The sequence below is a fragment of the Candoia aspera genome, chromosome 4, assembly GCF_035149785.1.
Source record: "Candoia aspera isolate rCanAsp1 chromosome 4, rCanAsp1.hap2, whole genome shotgun sequence".
NCBI lineage: Eukaryota > Metazoa > Chordata > Lepidosauria > Squamata > Boidae > Candoia > Candoia aspera.
In genome coordinates this window covers 18,749,529-18,766,561 of record NC_086156.1, presented here as the reverse complement: position 1 = coordinate 18,766,561, position 17,033 = coordinate 18,749,529, and the positions used below count along the sequence as shown (strand labels likewise).

At 40.4% G+C, this 17,033-nt stretch overlaps 1 protein-coding gene across 12 annotated transcripts in view; it reads left to right on the top strand.

The window, feature by feature from the left end:
- KIAA1217 (KIAA1217 ortholog) overlaps positions 1-17,033 on the top strand; it is a 219,748-nt gene that overhangs the window by 200,320 nt on the left and 2,395 nt on the right. For 6 of the 12 annotated variants that reach the window (XM_063303519.1, XM_063303513.1, XM_063303515.1 and 3 more), the window contains 7 exons: positions 1,596-1,743; positions 4,158-4,641; positions 6,346-6,517; positions 7,169-7,320; positions 8,460-8,594; positions 11,305-11,424; positions 15,047-16,549. In XM_063303519.1, the coding sequence (XP_063159589.1) occupies positions 1,596-1,743; positions 4,158-4,641; positions 6,346-6,517; positions 7,169-7,320; positions 8,460-8,594; positions 11,305-11,424; positions 15,047-16,549 (2,714 nt within the window). The remainder of the gene's footprint in view (positions 1-1,595; positions 1,744-4,157; positions 4,642-6,345; positions 6,518-7,168; positions 7,321-8,459; positions 8,595-11,304; positions 11,425-15,046; positions 16,550-17,033) is intronic. The other 6 variants (XM_063303514.1, XM_063303516.1, XM_063303523.1 and 3 more) reach the window with 4 other exon arrangements.

Below are 17,033 nucleotides of genomic sequence, written 5' to 3'. Positions count from 1 at the left end.
TCACCAAATTCATTGGAAGTAAGTTTCAGTAAGATCAGTGGGACTTCCATCCAAATAAGTGCACCTAGAATTGGGATATGGACTTCAGAATTCTGTTTATTTTGAGGGTGGGATTAAGGTGAAGAAAGCTCAAGGTTTCCTTCTGTGAAGCCATAGAGTGCAAGGCAAATTGAAGGTAGGATGATGAACTGGAGTTGGGAACCTCTGCAGACCTACTGTCTGCAGGGCTGTCATTTCAGACCTCTAGATACTCCCTAAACATGTCATTCTACCAGTCCTACCTGCTTCAGGTTGTTGATAGTGTTTACTGCATGCTGCTTTTTCATCCCAGCTAGAAGAGAGAGAACCTCAGTGCATGCATGTGTATATATGAAAACATGTGTATATATCTCTCTTGTATTCTGGTAAGTTTTAAACTGCAGTAATTTTGGTTTTGTCAAGAAAATATCTTTTACAGTATTCTATTTCAAGGGTAAAAAGAAAAGCTCTTTTTTAAAAGATTTTTTTTTTTTTTTTAGTCCAGATACTATTTTTATAAATAACTCAAGGTGGGGAACATACCTAATACTCCTTCCTCCTCCTATTTTCCCCACAACAGCAACCCTGTGAGGTGAGTTGGGCTGAGAGAGAGGGACTGGCCTAAAGTCACCCAGCCGGCTTTCATGCCTGAGGTGGGACTAGAATTCTCAGTCTCCTGGTTCCTAGCCTGGAGCCTTAATCACTAGACCAGACTGGCTCTCTACTTGCTATACAAGAGTAAAAAAAAAAAAAGTTCAAGAAATGTTTGCTAGGTAATTCATAAGATGAATAACACTGTATTTCCAATGGAAAAGAATATATCTAGCCCAGGACTGAACTGTGGAGTCCTTGCTGCTCTCTGAGCTTGGTTGTTTGCTTGCAGACGTTTCATTACCAACTAGGGCACTGATGATGTTACCTAGTCAGGTAATGAAAGTCTGCAAGCAAACAACCAAGCTCAGAGAGCAGCAAGGACTCAACACTGCATTTATCAGACATCTGAATGGTGATCTGTGTGCTCTCCTCACCTGAAACTGAAGCTTTCCACCGAGTGCTTGCACATGAAGATGAAGATTCAAAATCTGGGAACTTTCTCCCTCTCCTATCTTTTTCTAACACTGGCTAAATCAACACAGGAGAGTAAACCATAATGCAGTTTGTTTCATTGTCCTTAATATATGCTGTCTATTTTAGATCTGTATACTGTCTTTCTTCTAAGTTACTTAAAGAAATATACATGAGGTCACCCCTCATTTTTATCCTTGCTTTTGAAAGACTTTAGTCTGAAAAAGAGTAACTGGACTAAAATAATCCAATGAGTGTCATGTTGAATAGGCTTGAACATGGCTACTACTGGTCCCAGCCCAGTATGAGAACCACTACACCACACTGGCTGCACATATCACTAAACCAAACCAGTATGATTCACAATCTATACTTGATGGCTGAGCATGTTATCTGAATCCAACTAGTTTATGATTTACTCCACCACTGAATTTGACAAAATGGCAACTTTAGCATGATACATGAACTTAGTCCGTCTTGCATTTCAAAGCGCTTCGTGGGCTGTTTTGCAGGTGAATTTCCAGTATTGCAGAATAAAATGCGAGCCATTCTCCGTATCGAGGTGGAAGCTGTGAGATTTTTAAAAGAAGAGCCTCATAAACTAGATCTCTTACTGAAGAGAGTCCGCAGCATGACAGAAACTCTGACCACACTCCGGAGGTGATACCTTTTCAAGCTACTCTGCCCTGTTGAAATTTATGCCATTTGTATATATTCCAACATATTCATAATTATTCATCACTCAGACTCCAGAAAGACAGTGAATATATTAATAATCTGTACTATTATATTTTTCCCCTACATGCAAACATACCCAATCTAGGAAAATAATAAATTTACATGACAAGTTCTACAGCTGATCCCAAAGCAAGTTGCTTTTTTTTTACAAACATTTTGTCAGTTAAAGTGTTGGTGTTACTTTGAAAGGTATAAACTTACTTATGGAAGTAGTATTGCTTGCCTTCTCATGAATCTGATTGGCTAAGATCAGCCCAATTGACACTGCCCAGTTCTTAATTAATTTCATTGGCCCTAAGGGATTAATTCAGTTAAATTGGAGCAGCAGTAGGTCAAGAAATGAATGACAGCAAATTAACACAACCAGAAGGCTTAAAATGCTCAGTACTAGTGGTTTTTTATAGTAATGAATCCTGGAATATGTAATTTAGGGCTAGTTTATCTAGGCTGCAAAAGGGACGCGGTGGCGCTGCGGGTTAAACCGCTGAGCTGTCGATCGGAAGGTCGGCGGTTCGAAACCGCGCGGCGGGGTGAGCTCCCGTTGTTAATCCCAGCTCCTGCACACCAAGCAGTTCGAAAACATGCAAATGTGAGTAGATTAATTGGTACCGCTTCGGCGGGAAGGTAACGGCGTTCCGTGAGTCATGCTGGCCACATGACCCGGAAGTGTCCTATGGACAACGCCGGCTCCAAGGCTTAGAAACGGAGATGAGCACCGCCCCCTAGAGTCGGACTCGACTGGACTTTACGTCAAGGGAAACCTTTACCTTTACCTTTTATCTAGGCTGCAAAAATCCAGATGCCCACTAAATGACAGCAAATCCATGTAGCAACTCCTCTTTGCTGCCATCTAGTGGGGATCTGGATACTTGCATCCCAGAATATGGCAGCCCTAGCCTCTATTTGGTTTTGTTGTTAATGGTGCCTCTTATGGTAAATTTAAAAAAATGAAGCATTATAGCCTAGGCAAGGAGCCATTTTAAACTTCACTGACATCCTTTTAAAGGTTCCCCAGGAAAGGATAATAACAATAGGCTGGTAACTGTCTGAACCTCCAGCCACATCCTCATCCAACCAGTTGGGCCCTTAGCCCTTCCACCGAGGACTTCTCCTTTCAGTTCAACTCCTTGAAAAGTAGAAAGGGATATACTTTGGATCTTCCTATCCAAAGCCCAGAAATACAAACCTAATGAACTTGTGATGATCCTGAAGATAGAAGATGTTGCTATGCACCTCTGCATTCCTGCTACAGAAACATGTTTTCCTGCATAGCAACACCTTGTTTTTTCAGTTCATTACCTGGTTGAGTAAGATTTGGGTTTCAGAATATGGCCAGGGTTCATTGCAGGGAAAACAATTCGGGAAAGATAATTTGGGCCTTCAGGTGTTGATGAGCAGGTTCTCCTTGTTCTTCTGCCTTCCTTTAAGCACCCTCCTCTCAATTTTCAACCTTGTGGAGGGTAAGCAAAAGCCACTTTTTTTTAAGGACTTCATGGGTCCAGCCAGCAAATCTAAGCTAATCTTCAAATTTGAACTCACCTTCAGAATCACCCTTCATTGAATGATAAGCCAGTTATGCCATTGTTTTAAAATGATACATGAGAAATCATTTTTGCAAAACAAAAGATGATTTTTGTCCTCTTCAGGACCCTTAGCAAGGGGATCAACCTGTCAGATGTTTTGGAGATACTATTTTGCCACTATGAAAAGAATAGAAATTTGTTGTACAGACCTGAGTCAGTTTCTGTTTGTTGAAATGCCTGGCCACAGAGCTCAAGATTAGACAACCTGCAGGTTACATGCAGCCCTATTGCTTTATTCATGCTTGTTTTTATTGTTTTTTCCCCCCTATAATAAAAAGGAAAATAGGTGTGTCAATCATTAAGGCTTTCTTAAACATCTCAACACCACATTCTGGGTTGGGAAAGGGGTAGAACATTTTAATCCTATACCTTCACTTATGACCACAATCAACACAGTCTTCAGACCAAATTTTAAAATTGCAGGCTTAGGGTCCAAAAAAATGGTCCATCCTTGCTTTACCAAGGGCCATAATAGCCAGGGCTTAGGGAAGCAGCAATCCAATGTATCTGGAAGGCGCTAGTTTGAAAAACTGCATTGAATTTCTCTCTTCCATGCAGTCAGTGTTTGAGGGGAGGGACTTAAATAAATGGCTTTCATACTAGATAGATAGATGATAGATAGATAGATGATAGATAGATAGATAGATAGATAGATAGATAGATAGATATAAAAATTACTAGAGGGAACCTTTTCTTGAAAGGACAATGAGACTGCTAGTTATATTTCATAGCTTGTTGGTCTCCTTTTTGCAGGCATGTTACAGACAGTTTGCTCAAAGGTGTGGATCCATCACAAGCTGCCCAATATAATGCAATGGAGAAGGCCACTGCAGCAGAAGTTCTGAAAAACCAAGAAGAACTCACCAACAGCCACCCTTCTTTGCAGCAAAATGTTGCTGAACCCCCAGCAGAAACGTCGGCTAGATCTGAAATGTTTCCCGTCTCCACTGTGACAGTGCACCATGTGCAAAGCTCTCCAGTGGTCACCCACCAGTCTCAGCATTCATTCACATTGGTCAGTCATGTCCCAAATTCTCCTCTGACCAACAGCCTGGGGGCAGGAACAATTACATCAAGCTCTCCAAGCTCCGTGGAATCAGCGGCAGTGACCACAGTCAATACCCAGCAAATACAGGCGCCTCATTCACCCCCTTTTACAGTGAACAACAACATGCAAAGTCTTTTTATTGAAGAACTTCACAATGCCAGTACAAGGAACAGAGCTCTCTCGATTGAGGTATCTTGCGCATTTCAAAACAGAGGGCTGAAATGTATTTATATAATATAAATCCTGGGGTTTCTTCTTAAGAGACCAAATAATTTTGGTAACTATAAGTTAGTTATCTCAAACCTGATGTCCTCAAAGTTTTGGTCTCCCTGCTTGAATATAGAGTATTGGTATGATATTTATTCACTTTTTGTTTCAACTTTTCTGCAATTTTTTTTTTAAAAATGCTTTGGTGTGCCATTTTCTTTGGCATATGCATTTTGCATGCTTTTAAACACAAATTGCTGTAGTAAAAACAGTTATACACTCCTTTCTTGAAAATACATTGTTTTTCATTCAACTTTTGTTGCCAAGAAAATTCTACGAACATGTCCACGAAGCCACCAAGAGTTGAGTTCAACTCTAAAGAGAACTTATCTTTTTACTTCTGATGTATGCATTTTTATACAAATATTTTCCATGCGTGTTTTGCATGCATCTTTCCCATATATATGACATTTGTTTATTCGTTTTAGTTTGCATGCATGCATCTTTCCCTAGTATATGTTTTGTACAAAATACATGAGCCAAGAACAATGGTTGTTAGTCAATACTGAGCATTAGTGGCAAAGTCCTTAGGGGGAGATGATACACCCTTAGTTGTAATCCAAGACAGCTGGGCAGCCCCAGTATGGGAATGATTGCTACAAATGATGGAATTACGAATCTCTCTGGAGGTGATATGCTTCATACAAATAGTAAGCAAAAGAGGAGGGATGTGGAGAATGAACGTTGAACCCCATGTGTCTGGTTGGAGTGATGACTGAGGACCCAAGTATTCTGTGGGTAAGTCACACAGCAGACAAGATGCTTCCGAGCAGAAGCTTCCTGTGGGACCTGATGGGGTTGGTTTCTATTTGCTTCAGTGTATATTCCTGCCCCGACAGGAAAAGCCATGAGACAAAATTCATTAGTCAGCAGAAAGAATTTTACTTCTTCATAGGTCCTCCAAGAAAGTGAAATAAAGAACTAATGCACAATAGAACGATGAACAAGTTTTGATATCACATGCCAGCTTATAAATTATAAGACTTAAATTTCAGCATAATCCACAACAACATATGCATAGTCTTTCCCACTTTAGAGCAGAGGTTGCGGGAGAGGGGGAGAAGTTGAAGAAGAGGTTACATTCTCTCTGTGTGGCTGCCTCTTCCTGTTTACTGTTGAGCTTCACGTGTGAACCCATGGCACACACATGGCTAGGAGCACTCCTGTTACATCTGCAAGTAGAGGTAGCTCTGGAAAAACATCTTGGGGGCACTTGCCCTGATATACAGCAGGAGATCTGCCCAAAGAGTTTTTTAGCTTTTGAACTCTTGGCTTATGCTGGGTTAACACCTCTAAAGCTTCTGCCTGAGTTTGCTATCTGTGATTCGATCCCAAGTAAGGACTTTGCCCCTTAACCCTTGGTTATCATCAACCTGCACCGGAGTTGTACTTCACAAAGACTGCCTGCCTCTAGCCTTCCTTTTCTAGGAAAGCTGGCATGCAGGACTGGCTCAGCTGTCTTTTTGAACATGATCTACTGACATACATGCAGAGCATTTCATCCCATGGTTAGCATATGCAGATGTCCTGCAGAGACAGCTGGGAGAATTCAGAGCACCTCTCCCTATTTGCTTCATGCAGTGCAGAATTCAAAATATTATTGGGGTTTGCTGTGTTTCCCTTTAGAAAGCAGAGAAGAAATGGGAAGAGAAAAGGCAGAATCTGGATCACTACAATGGGAAAGAATTTGAAAAACTCCTAGAAGAAGCACAAGCAAACATCATGAAGTCAATCCCAAATCTTGAGATGCCTCCACAAGCAGCAGGCTCACCCAAGACTGATGCGGCACAAGTATCTGGTAATTAAAGTTGTTTTCTCCGTCTGTAGGGAGCACTGGTGACCCCCTTTTCAGCTGGAAAGGCTTCCAGAATGAAATGAATCAAAGCAACAGAGTTTCTGCCCTCAGGTTTACAGTCTGAATTGGACATAGCAAAAGAGGGGGGAACGGAAAGCAAGAAAGCACAGGGACAAGTACAGGGGTGTCCACAAGGCAGGGTCAAAAAAAGTCAAGATGGTGGTAGTTATGGTGTGATCAAACCTCCTCCTGCTTTTTATATATGATGCACCACTGTGGCTTCTACTTGGATTTTTTTGACCCTACCCTGCAGACACCCTGGATAGGTCCTTAATTTTTACACAGTTCTTATACCAATCGGCTGTAATCAAGCTAAATGGTTGTTGAACTTATCAAAACTGGCTAGAATGGAAATGCTGCAGTCCAATTTTTTGCTCTTTCGTCTTGCTTAGATTTGGTTTGATGGTGGGCTTCATCAACATTAAAAAAATGTATTTCTTCAAAAGCAGTTTGCAATTTTCCTTTGTTTAGATTTCTGTCCCGCCTATCTGATATAGAAATAAACGGATTGCATAATTCTAAACCTGAAGCAATTGACCGTGTTGCGGTAGACCGTACGAAACTACTTCATTGGAGATAATCTTTGCTTTTCAGAAGACAGTCCAAAAACAGAGCAGGAGCTGGAAAAGGCAATGAAGTCTCCACCTCCTCCACCTCCACGGCGAAGCTATTTGCTAGGATCTGGATTAAGCACAAGACTGAGTGAAGTCAGTTATACGGCCAGGAAAGAGAACCCTCTCTCCAAGGTTTGATGATGGAGGCACCTCAGATATCCAGAACCGGAAATGTGTTGGGCAAAATAGTATCTGTCTTATTTTATGCATCGCCATGAAATAAGTGCTGGAAGGAGAAGTATGACGTGTTCTAAAGAGGCATGAAAGTAGGACATCTGGATAGCCTATCCAGTCATCTGAACTCCTACAAGTCCGACAAAATCTTCAATGATTTCTGCAGTCTCATCCCAGGAAATTTGCAGAGAAATCCAAATCTCAGAAATTGAGGGCAGACTGCAACCATATTTACATTTTTAATTTCGAAATAAAATTTTAACATATTTAACATTTTTATTTAATAGGTGAGGCTATATGGGGAAGGCAGCAGATATGCTGCTACCTGTAAGGGTCACCCCTGCCATAATTATACCCATTAACCAACAGGATATTCCCAGCACATGGGATTTCGTCTTCCTGCAGTCTTACATATGTACCATGTCAATCATGCTGCTTTATTTCTGTGTATGTTTAAGAAAGTAAATGTAGCTTTGAAAAGCTCAAATAGCTTATACAAAGGGACAAAATGAATCAGAGCAGTTCCATAAAAATGGTTCCAGCATGTTCTTTTTTGCTTCCTTTAACCATCTGTTAGTTTCGAACTAAAACAGGAAAAGCAAGGTACATGCAAATATTACTGTCACGTATTAGTCAAATATGTGTAAAATCCAAAACGGCCCATATGGCGTAGTGGCTAAGGTGCTGAACCCAGAGCAGGAGACCCAGGTTCTAGTCCTCCATTAGGCAAGAAAGCCATCTGGGTGATCTTGAGCCAACTGCTTCCTCTCAGCCTCCATATCAGCATCAGGCTATGCGACAGGTCAGCTGAAAAACCAACTTTTGCTGCATTGTGCGTTGATAGCTTTGCCTGTGTGAAATAGGCAAGCACAGCACAAAAACAAGCAGACTCTGAAATCAAGTGGGATGCAAGCTAAGGAGGACCCCAAAAATGTGCGTCATATCCAGATTTGATAATGAGGGATGCATTTCATTAGGAGGATGGGGCGAAGTGCAGATTTTTCCAGAACACCAAATAAAGTTGAGGTAATTGTGTGAACAGTATATAAATCAGATGGTTTATATCTTTCCCCTTTCTTGTTGGTTACGCAATTTAGGAAAGCAGTGAAGACTCTGCTCAAGGAACACAGTCCAAACTCTTCCCAGAAAAGAATGCCTCTCCTCAATCAGTGAGCACACCAACAAAGGATGAAGAGGAAGAAGAAGGAGATAAAATAATGGCAGAATTGCAGGTATGAGGCTGAGCTTATCGATGTCGCTGAAGTAGTGCGTACCTCTGCTGAGGGGACCTAGAAGGCAATCCAAGAGAAAGCCGATGTTCCCCTGCAACGATGGGAAGGAATCTGAGGCACCACTAGGGCATGTATAGCAATTCTGCCAGACAACCATGTGTCCCCACCCCAAGCCATATTTAGAAATTGGTCATCAAGGTAAGTGATCGGGGTAGGAACGCGACAAATTCTTCCTAAATTCTTATCATTTAAACATCCCTTTTCAGATTTTAAACATAATTTTCTGGTTCAAACACACTGCAGTTTGGTTCTGAGGGGAGGGGAGCTAACCTGGACACAGTTAAGGACTTTACTTGTCACCATCCTAAAGATACAGAAGATTTGATGTGAATTCCAGAAACTCAAATTTTGAAAATGATTGAGAGCCAGAGGAAAAAAAATTCAGAACTAAAAGTTTACCAAGACAAACTGGTCATCATAATGTAGAAGCTATTTTTATGGAAAATACACATGCATTATTGCCCAAAATTGAATTGCATTCCAATACTGCCAATGAGAATTGTTGAGATGGACATTTGCTGAACTGTGTACTGTAGGTTTCATATTGACTGAACCTTTAAAGCTGGCAAGACGAACTTTGTGGTTACTTTTCTTCTTATAGTCAATAGAAGAGAAATATTCAGAATTAAACTAGTCCCTTCCTTGAACCTCAGCACCATCAAATATCTTAAGTAGGTGATTGCACAGTTCTTCAACAAGGCTTCAGTTGCCAGTGTAATAATGCCAGTAGGCCGGGGGCTGCCAACATTTTCTGCTTCAAGGTACCATTATACAATCTTGCACAATGATTATTCGCCCCCACAAAAAAAAATCACATGATTTCGGCAGTTTCACAATAAAATGTGATGTGCAAATGCCAAAGTCATCATAGATGGTGTTTGAGGAATTAAAAGATTTGGAGAGGTACCAGAGTTCTTGTATGTAATTGCTAAAATTCTGAGAGGTCTTGTGATGTGAGAGTCGGGGCATTTTTAATCTTTAGGTTAAATCGTTTGGGACGTATAGGCAATGGTCAGGAGTGGGATGCCACTATAGTGACTGTGAAGCACTCTGTGCTGATTCCCCTCCCTCCCAAATAATCCATCCTTGCTCCAAAGAGTGAACAAAACAATATTACATGAACAGTGTTATTGTTGCTTGTGATTATTGGCTCGTATTAAGGTGAGAGGTGAGCCCTTACTTTTCTAAAGAAGATTTCCACTATCTGATGTCTTCTACATTCACTGACCTACAGCTTCCATTGCCACTTCATGCTGGCTGAGAGGGTAAACAGATTTTTAGTCCAATCTATTTCGAGGGTGCAAGTTGAAGAAGGATGCTGTAGAGCAGTGTTTCTCAGCCTTAGCAACTTTAAGGTGTGTGATTTAACATGCTGGCTGGTGAATTCTGGGAGTTGAAGTCACACATCTTAAAGTTGCTAAGGTTGAGAAACACTGCTGTAGAGAAATAATTGTTTAGTTCTTTTATCAGTACTAATCAACTGATAAAGCTGACAGTGAATCAGTTTAAGGCTGAGGCCTGGACAATGGAGCTGGGTGGTCTCTGTTCCATTTGTAGCCATTTTGCACTCATTGATGCTTACAGTTCAGACTACCCCTGGTGGAACCATAAAGGACTGAGCAATACTTGAAACAGAACAGATCAACAAAACAAAGGAAATTTTCCTAGAGAGTTTGTGACCCAGAAAGTTAATTTTTTTTAATGTAGTACCTTGACTAGTTTTGGGGGAGGAAAAAAAATGACTGTAGCTTTAGTTTTTGAATTTTTTAAATACCAAAGTAATTTACAGGTGGTCCTCTTTTAGCAACTGCCTCATACAGCAACCATTTGCAGTTACGATGGTGATGAAAAAGTAACTTTACGACCAATCCTCACATTTACGACCTTTGCAGGTCTGTAAAGCAAAGGAAAGCTGAAGTAAGATCATAAGCACAATCTTACAATGAGTGACTGCTTCACTTAACAACTGAGTTGCCAGTCCCAATCATGATAGCTAAACAAGGACTTCCTGTACTGGGTGAATTCCACCTTTTTCTTATATTCCATAGGGAAAAGAAATTTTTCAGTGTTTACTTAATAGACGTATATGGAACACATATGACTGGGTAGATTTCAAGGGAAACACCTATCAAAAGGTGGGGCTACAAGTAAAGAAAACAGACCTGCCTTTCTCAATTTGAACTTAATGAGATAATATCGAAGCTGATAGATCTATGTAATATTAGAAATAAGAAGCTGCCTTGAAATGAAGCAGACCATTTGCCCTCCAGCTTTGTATTGGCAGCAGTAGCAATTTCTGCTTTCAGTCTGAAGTCTTTTCTTCCACTGTCTGGGACAGTCATAATAAATCTGGGTTTTGCAAAAGAAGACTATTGGGTCTTGCAAAGGAAGGGCACTATGGTGCTTCGCATTTTGTGCTAATGTATGGAGAGTAAAAATAATGCAATAAAATTTATCCACAGATTATCACCTTACGTTTATCTTGACCTGGTTGATGAGGCCAATTCTTAAGGCTCACACACAAACTATACCAATTCCGACTTTGATTCAGGAAAGAGTCTTTGTGATTCCACTGCTAATAATCTTCAGGCAGAGTTGGCTCAGGGATGGGGAATGTTCATTAATAACCTACCCTATTTTAATCCTCTAGGCATTCCAGAAGTGTTCTTACATGGATATAAACTCAAACAGTCATGCTGAACAGTCCAGAAATGACACACACATAAAAGATGCAAGGTCTGTGGCCTTAACGCATCCTAAGGAGAAGAAGGTAACAGGGACATTTGAACTCTACTGCATCCTCTTGGCCTTACCTTCTTCCCATCCTTCCAAACTAACATGTATCAAGTTAACACTTTGTGTGTCTTGATGGCTGTTTCCATTTATGATTTATCTTGGCCCAAAGAGAATTAATAAATGGAGAGTGACCATAGCGAGGATATCTTCAAGCAAAGGCCATAATCACCTCTGCACCTCACACAGTCAATGGGCATAGCTGCTTTTTTTTAAGGGTCTAATGGGCCTGGCTCTTCTTGAGAACAGGAAAGGGAACTTGCTAAACAGGGTAATCACAGTCTAGATTCCTTAATGTCCTTTCAGTGTCATTTATGAATGAGAATGGGAGAACATTAATTTGAAATGAATTAATTAAATGAAAGTTGTCTGTTTTGATCTCATGTTTTAGTTTAGAGAGCATTCCAGGTTTGCAAATGTTTGCATACAATCCTGGTAGCCAGCCTCATCATGATAGAGAGTTTCTCATTAATTCTGTGTAAAATTGCATGGCAAAAATTATGGTTTTATTTGTTTACTTGTCTCTTCTTCATAATGAAAAAATCTGAAACTGACACATTTATTAGGTGGGTTATGCAAAACTAATAGCTCTTCCAGGTCTTGCCTTTATAGTTATTTATTTGAAAATCTGTAGCTCACATATTCAGAAATAGTGTCAAAGCAAGGAATAATTAAAAGCCGTTTACTAAACATCACTAGCAATTTTTAACTTCACAATAATGACAAAATTCTGTAAAGGCCCTTTAAAAATTCTGCATATTTAAAAGAATAAAGCAGCTAAAAACACAACTTGAACTTCAACCAGAAACTGGAACAGAAGGCAAAGTGCACAAATGTAACTATAAAAATGGATAGATGTGTCTTAAAGTTGACATGGAAATCATTTAAGGCTCAACTGAATGGGAAATAGTCACTGACATTATAAGAATAGGTGCTTAATAATTGTGAGACAGTCTGAAGCAATGAGAAGTTTATTCTAGTGGTTAAGGCACAAGGCCAGAAACCGGGAGACCATTTTAATCCCACCTCAGGCATGAAAGCCAGCTGGCTGACCTTGGGCCAGTCCCCCTTTCTCAGCCCAACCCACCTCACAGGGTGGTGGTTGTGGGGAAAATAGAAGGAGGAAGAAGTATTAGGTATGTTCCCTGCCTTTAGTTATTTATAAAAATAATGAAGGCAGGATAAAAAAAATCTAAAAAAAAAAAGACTGCATCCAATGGAAAATCCAACTCAAGAGTTAAGTTCAGCTCCTTTTTCCCATTGGTAGAGCCATATTCTCACTCCCACCCATGCCTCATAGCAAAGATCACCAATGCAGGCAAGTTCATGGGGTTCCTCAAACAAGGTAAAAGTGCACTATTGGAAACCAATAATGATAAAGCACCTTCTTCCATCCCTTTAGTTAGCAAAACTAACTAAACTATTATGTACAAAATAACAGATGCTAAGAAATGGGGGTCTAACACAAGATCTTCACTTAGCATACACAAAATAGAAGGAGATGTGCAGATGCTGGGGGAGGAGGAGGGAGAGGAGAGATGTCATACAAAGGGGCCCCGAGTATCTATAACAGATGCAGTAAACATCTAAGAAGGCATCACACGTGTCCTGGCCAGCAGGGATGATTCTCATAGAGAAGAATCATGTATCTTGGGGTTGAATTGTTGGGTTCTTGGTTGTCTCTGATCTTGCTTCTCTTCAGGCAGACATTACATGACTGGGTAGACAGCATCATTAGTTAAAGCCAAGCTTATAAACAAGCTACCCCATAGAAACAGCCAGTAAACTGCACTCCCCTATCTCCTGATGATGTTACCTACCTTGATAATGAAATGTCTGTAGGAAGAAAAGTAAGCTCAGGGAACACCAAGCGTCCAACAAGGATAATTCTGCTAGCTTAACATAAATGGCTAATGGTAAAGATGTAATAATTGCTGGCCCCTGAAGTGCAGCTGCTGCAGATACACAAAACTCACCTCCCCCCCGCCCCCCGCAGTATGTTCGGGCAGTGTTCACCTACAGCTTTGTTTACTATGGTTTAGTCTGCATGAGCTGGGCACTAACACGCTGTTTTTGCATGGTAATAGCAAGCTTAAACTCCCTTTTATATGCTGACTGTTCTCTTTCAGTCTCTGTTTTTTTGTAAGATCAATTCCTCTGCACTGAAAAACAACTGACTTTATTCATACCTACAAGAGCTTTAAAGTGACAAGGCAATAATTTACATTTTATAAATTTAATTATGGCTGTATATTTAACATTTCAATATCATAGCTTGGTATCAAATGACTGTGATCCATATGTAAAGGAACCTCTTTTCTTATTCAGTCAGAACAGTCGCTGAATTTAGTTTCTAATATGACAGACCACACTGTAGTTTATTTTGGCATCCCTTTCTTTATTGGTTTACTATATTTTTATACCACTGTATTTCCTAAAGGTCTTTTGTTTGCTGAGTTTCTCTTCTGAATTGATCTCAAAATTTCATAGCCTCTTATAAGCACATAGGGCAGCCGAAAGATTAGAGAAGGTACCAAAATCAGGAGCAACATCCCACTTGCACCTTGCACTCCCTGAATTCAGTATGGTGTTCTTCCAAAGCAATGCAGTCCTTTGAACGATTGGGAAAATAGGAGTCACTTGTTCTCTGCAGTATTCCTAAGTACTGTAGATCTTCTGTGGTGTTGCAAATAGGAGCTGCAGTTTAAGCATGCAAGGATTAGAGGGCAAGAAAGAGGTGTGCTCTGCGTCTTACAGCAAACTTTGCTATCCAGATGGGAAGGCTGTGTTGGACAAACACAGCAATCCATTTTCACCTGGCATCGTTGGGTTTCATCTCTATGGGAGGATCTGCTTCTCCTTGATTGCTGCCCCTTCAACCTTATCTTGAATTTAATTGTATGTTAACTTGTCAGGAAGGTTGGGATAAAATTTGCTCTGCCACTTTTTGTAAGCCCTTTTCTGTCAAATAAGTCCAGGACTTGTTTATTCTCTTAAAAGGCAATTTATGTATCAGCGCAGAAGTTGAGAAACCAACATTTAAGAATTGAAGCTTGGAAAAAAAAAAAAAAGTTCACATAAGTAGGACAACACATCCTGACATAGTGGCTATAACCAGGGAAAGTGGTTTTTCTAAGCTAGCAAATTTGGAGAGCAGTTAACATGTTAGATCATTTGGAATGAAATCATTGAGTCTCTCATGACTTACTTGGGGGTGAAGTTTATGTGAAAGGGCCATTTTACTCCAGTTCAAAATGAAATAAATATTTTACACGTGGTGACCAGAATATCACAACATGGAGAGCCTTTAAAGGACCGTCTCCATCTAGCATCCTCATTGAGTTTTGTACTGTACCATGTCATATGTCGTTCTATCAGAATTTGGAATTATGCTGTGAAGAGATACTGAAACCAACTGAAGACCATGGAAATGGCTATATGTTGATGTAAAGAGGGGCATACTTACATTATCTGATGATGTGCCAGCTGATTGGGACATCATCAGATCAAATCTCAATAAGAGGGGACTAAATGTCAGATAATAGTCCTGAACTTAAAACAAAAACAAAAACCTAAGTAATGCAACTCTTCCCCTCTAGGTGGATGGGGAGGCCACAAAAGATAGTGACCATCCCAAGGACAAGACTGAAGGGAGAACAGAGGCCATGATCTCAGATGCTTTCAGCATCATTGAAAACTCTGCCCTTAGGCCAGAGTCGCTTTTGGAAAATAAGGATTATGCCAACAAAAATTCTCATAAGCCAAACACAAACCTCTCTAGTATATTAGAAAATGAAGGAAAGCAACGGCCTGAAGAAACACAAGACCCAGCAGTAGAAATTGGAAGACAAACACTAAATTATGTTGTGGTGAGAGAGACTGGTCATAGCACATCCCCAAATGAGTGCCTGGAAGATGCAGAGGGACCTCTTGTTGGACAGACAGATTCATACACTCAAGAAATGTCTTTAGTTTCTCCATCAACACAAGAACAGGAAAGGCCAGTGAGTGCCTATAATCAAATTTTACTAAGGCATAAAGTATCTAAGAATGTCACCTTAAATGACGTTGATGAAGTAGAGTCACCAGCTAGCACTCCAGATGAGGAGAGTCCACAATCGGAGAACGTTGCTTTCATGATTACTAGAACAGCTGTCCATTTTCTGTCAGGTGGAGAGGTTCACGATATAGTGAACAAGAAGGGAGACGATGTACAGACTGTGAACATTGATTCCAAGAAGGAGGCAGCATCTCAGCAAGGCATGCATGAGACTCTTAAAAGTGAAGAGCCAGTGGTTTGCTTGGACAAAAAACCAGTCATCATCATTTTTGATGAGCCAATGGATATCAGATCAGCTTACAAAAGACTTTCAACAATATTTGAGGAATGTGATGAAGAGTTGGAAAAAATGATGACTGAAGAAAAAATAGAGGAAGAAAATGAAGAACTTGACACAGCTGATGATGCTCACTATGAAGAAGCTACTGAGGCAAATAGGATGCGGGTTGTGGAGAAATCCAAGCAACATTCAGCAACCCAAGTTCTACAATCTGAAAGGCAGGAGATGGACAAAAGGGTGCATCAGAAATCTAGTTACATTTATGGATCAGAACCAAAGTTGGATGTTCCTGATGCTAAGAAAAAATTTAAGTTTAAGTTTCCAAAAAAACAGCTAGCTGCTCTCACTCAGGCAATCCGCACAGGAACAAAAACTGGCAAGAAAACTTTACAAGTAGTTGTGTATGAAGAAGAGGAGGAAGACGGCACTCTAAAACAACATAAAGAAGCAAAAAGATTTGAAATACCTAGTTCTCAATCGGTTGACACTTCTGAGAAATCAGAACCAAACACAGTTGTCCAGGCATCTAGAACTGAAGAAATCAGGAAAAATACGTACAGGACTCTAGACAGCCTGGAACAAACTATCAAACAGCTAGAGAGCACCATTAGTGAGATGAGTCCAAAGCCAGTTTTTGAAACCACTGGCCAATCAGAGGGGCCTCCTGGCCTAGGCTTTTTCTCACCCAAAGAATCCATAGTGCTGGAAGAGAGCAATGCTGAAGTTGAATCCCTTCCTTCAATACCATCATCTTCACGAAAGGTACTTTAGTATGAGAAATCACAGCTCCAACTGCTTTCTAAAAATCTGCAGTAATAATCAACAATAAGCAAGAGGTGCCTTCTGATTGGTTTGCTTACTTTCCGGTGGCTTGTTTGGTGCGTTCAGTTAGGTACCTAACAGCTAATCCTGTGTGGTGGTGTTTTTAAAAAATGCTTTTTTTTTTTTTTTTTTGGTTTTGGTTTTGGTGATGGGTGAAGGATGCTTGGTCAATATTCTGTCATGGGTGTAGCAGTTAAATTTAGGTTGATTAGCAGCTGAATCTTTATTCCATTTTTGATTCCTGAAATTAACACCAGTTGTGTGACTTTGATGTGGTTTCTTCTGGTGCTTTCCATGCATGTTGAGCTTTAGCCTCTCACCCAAAGCAGCTTTTCCCCATGGGCTGTGATCCTTGTCATCCATGATGAGCCCAGCTAACCTGTTTCCCTTGTCTCTTTCCTGCCCTTACACCCTGCCTTTCTCA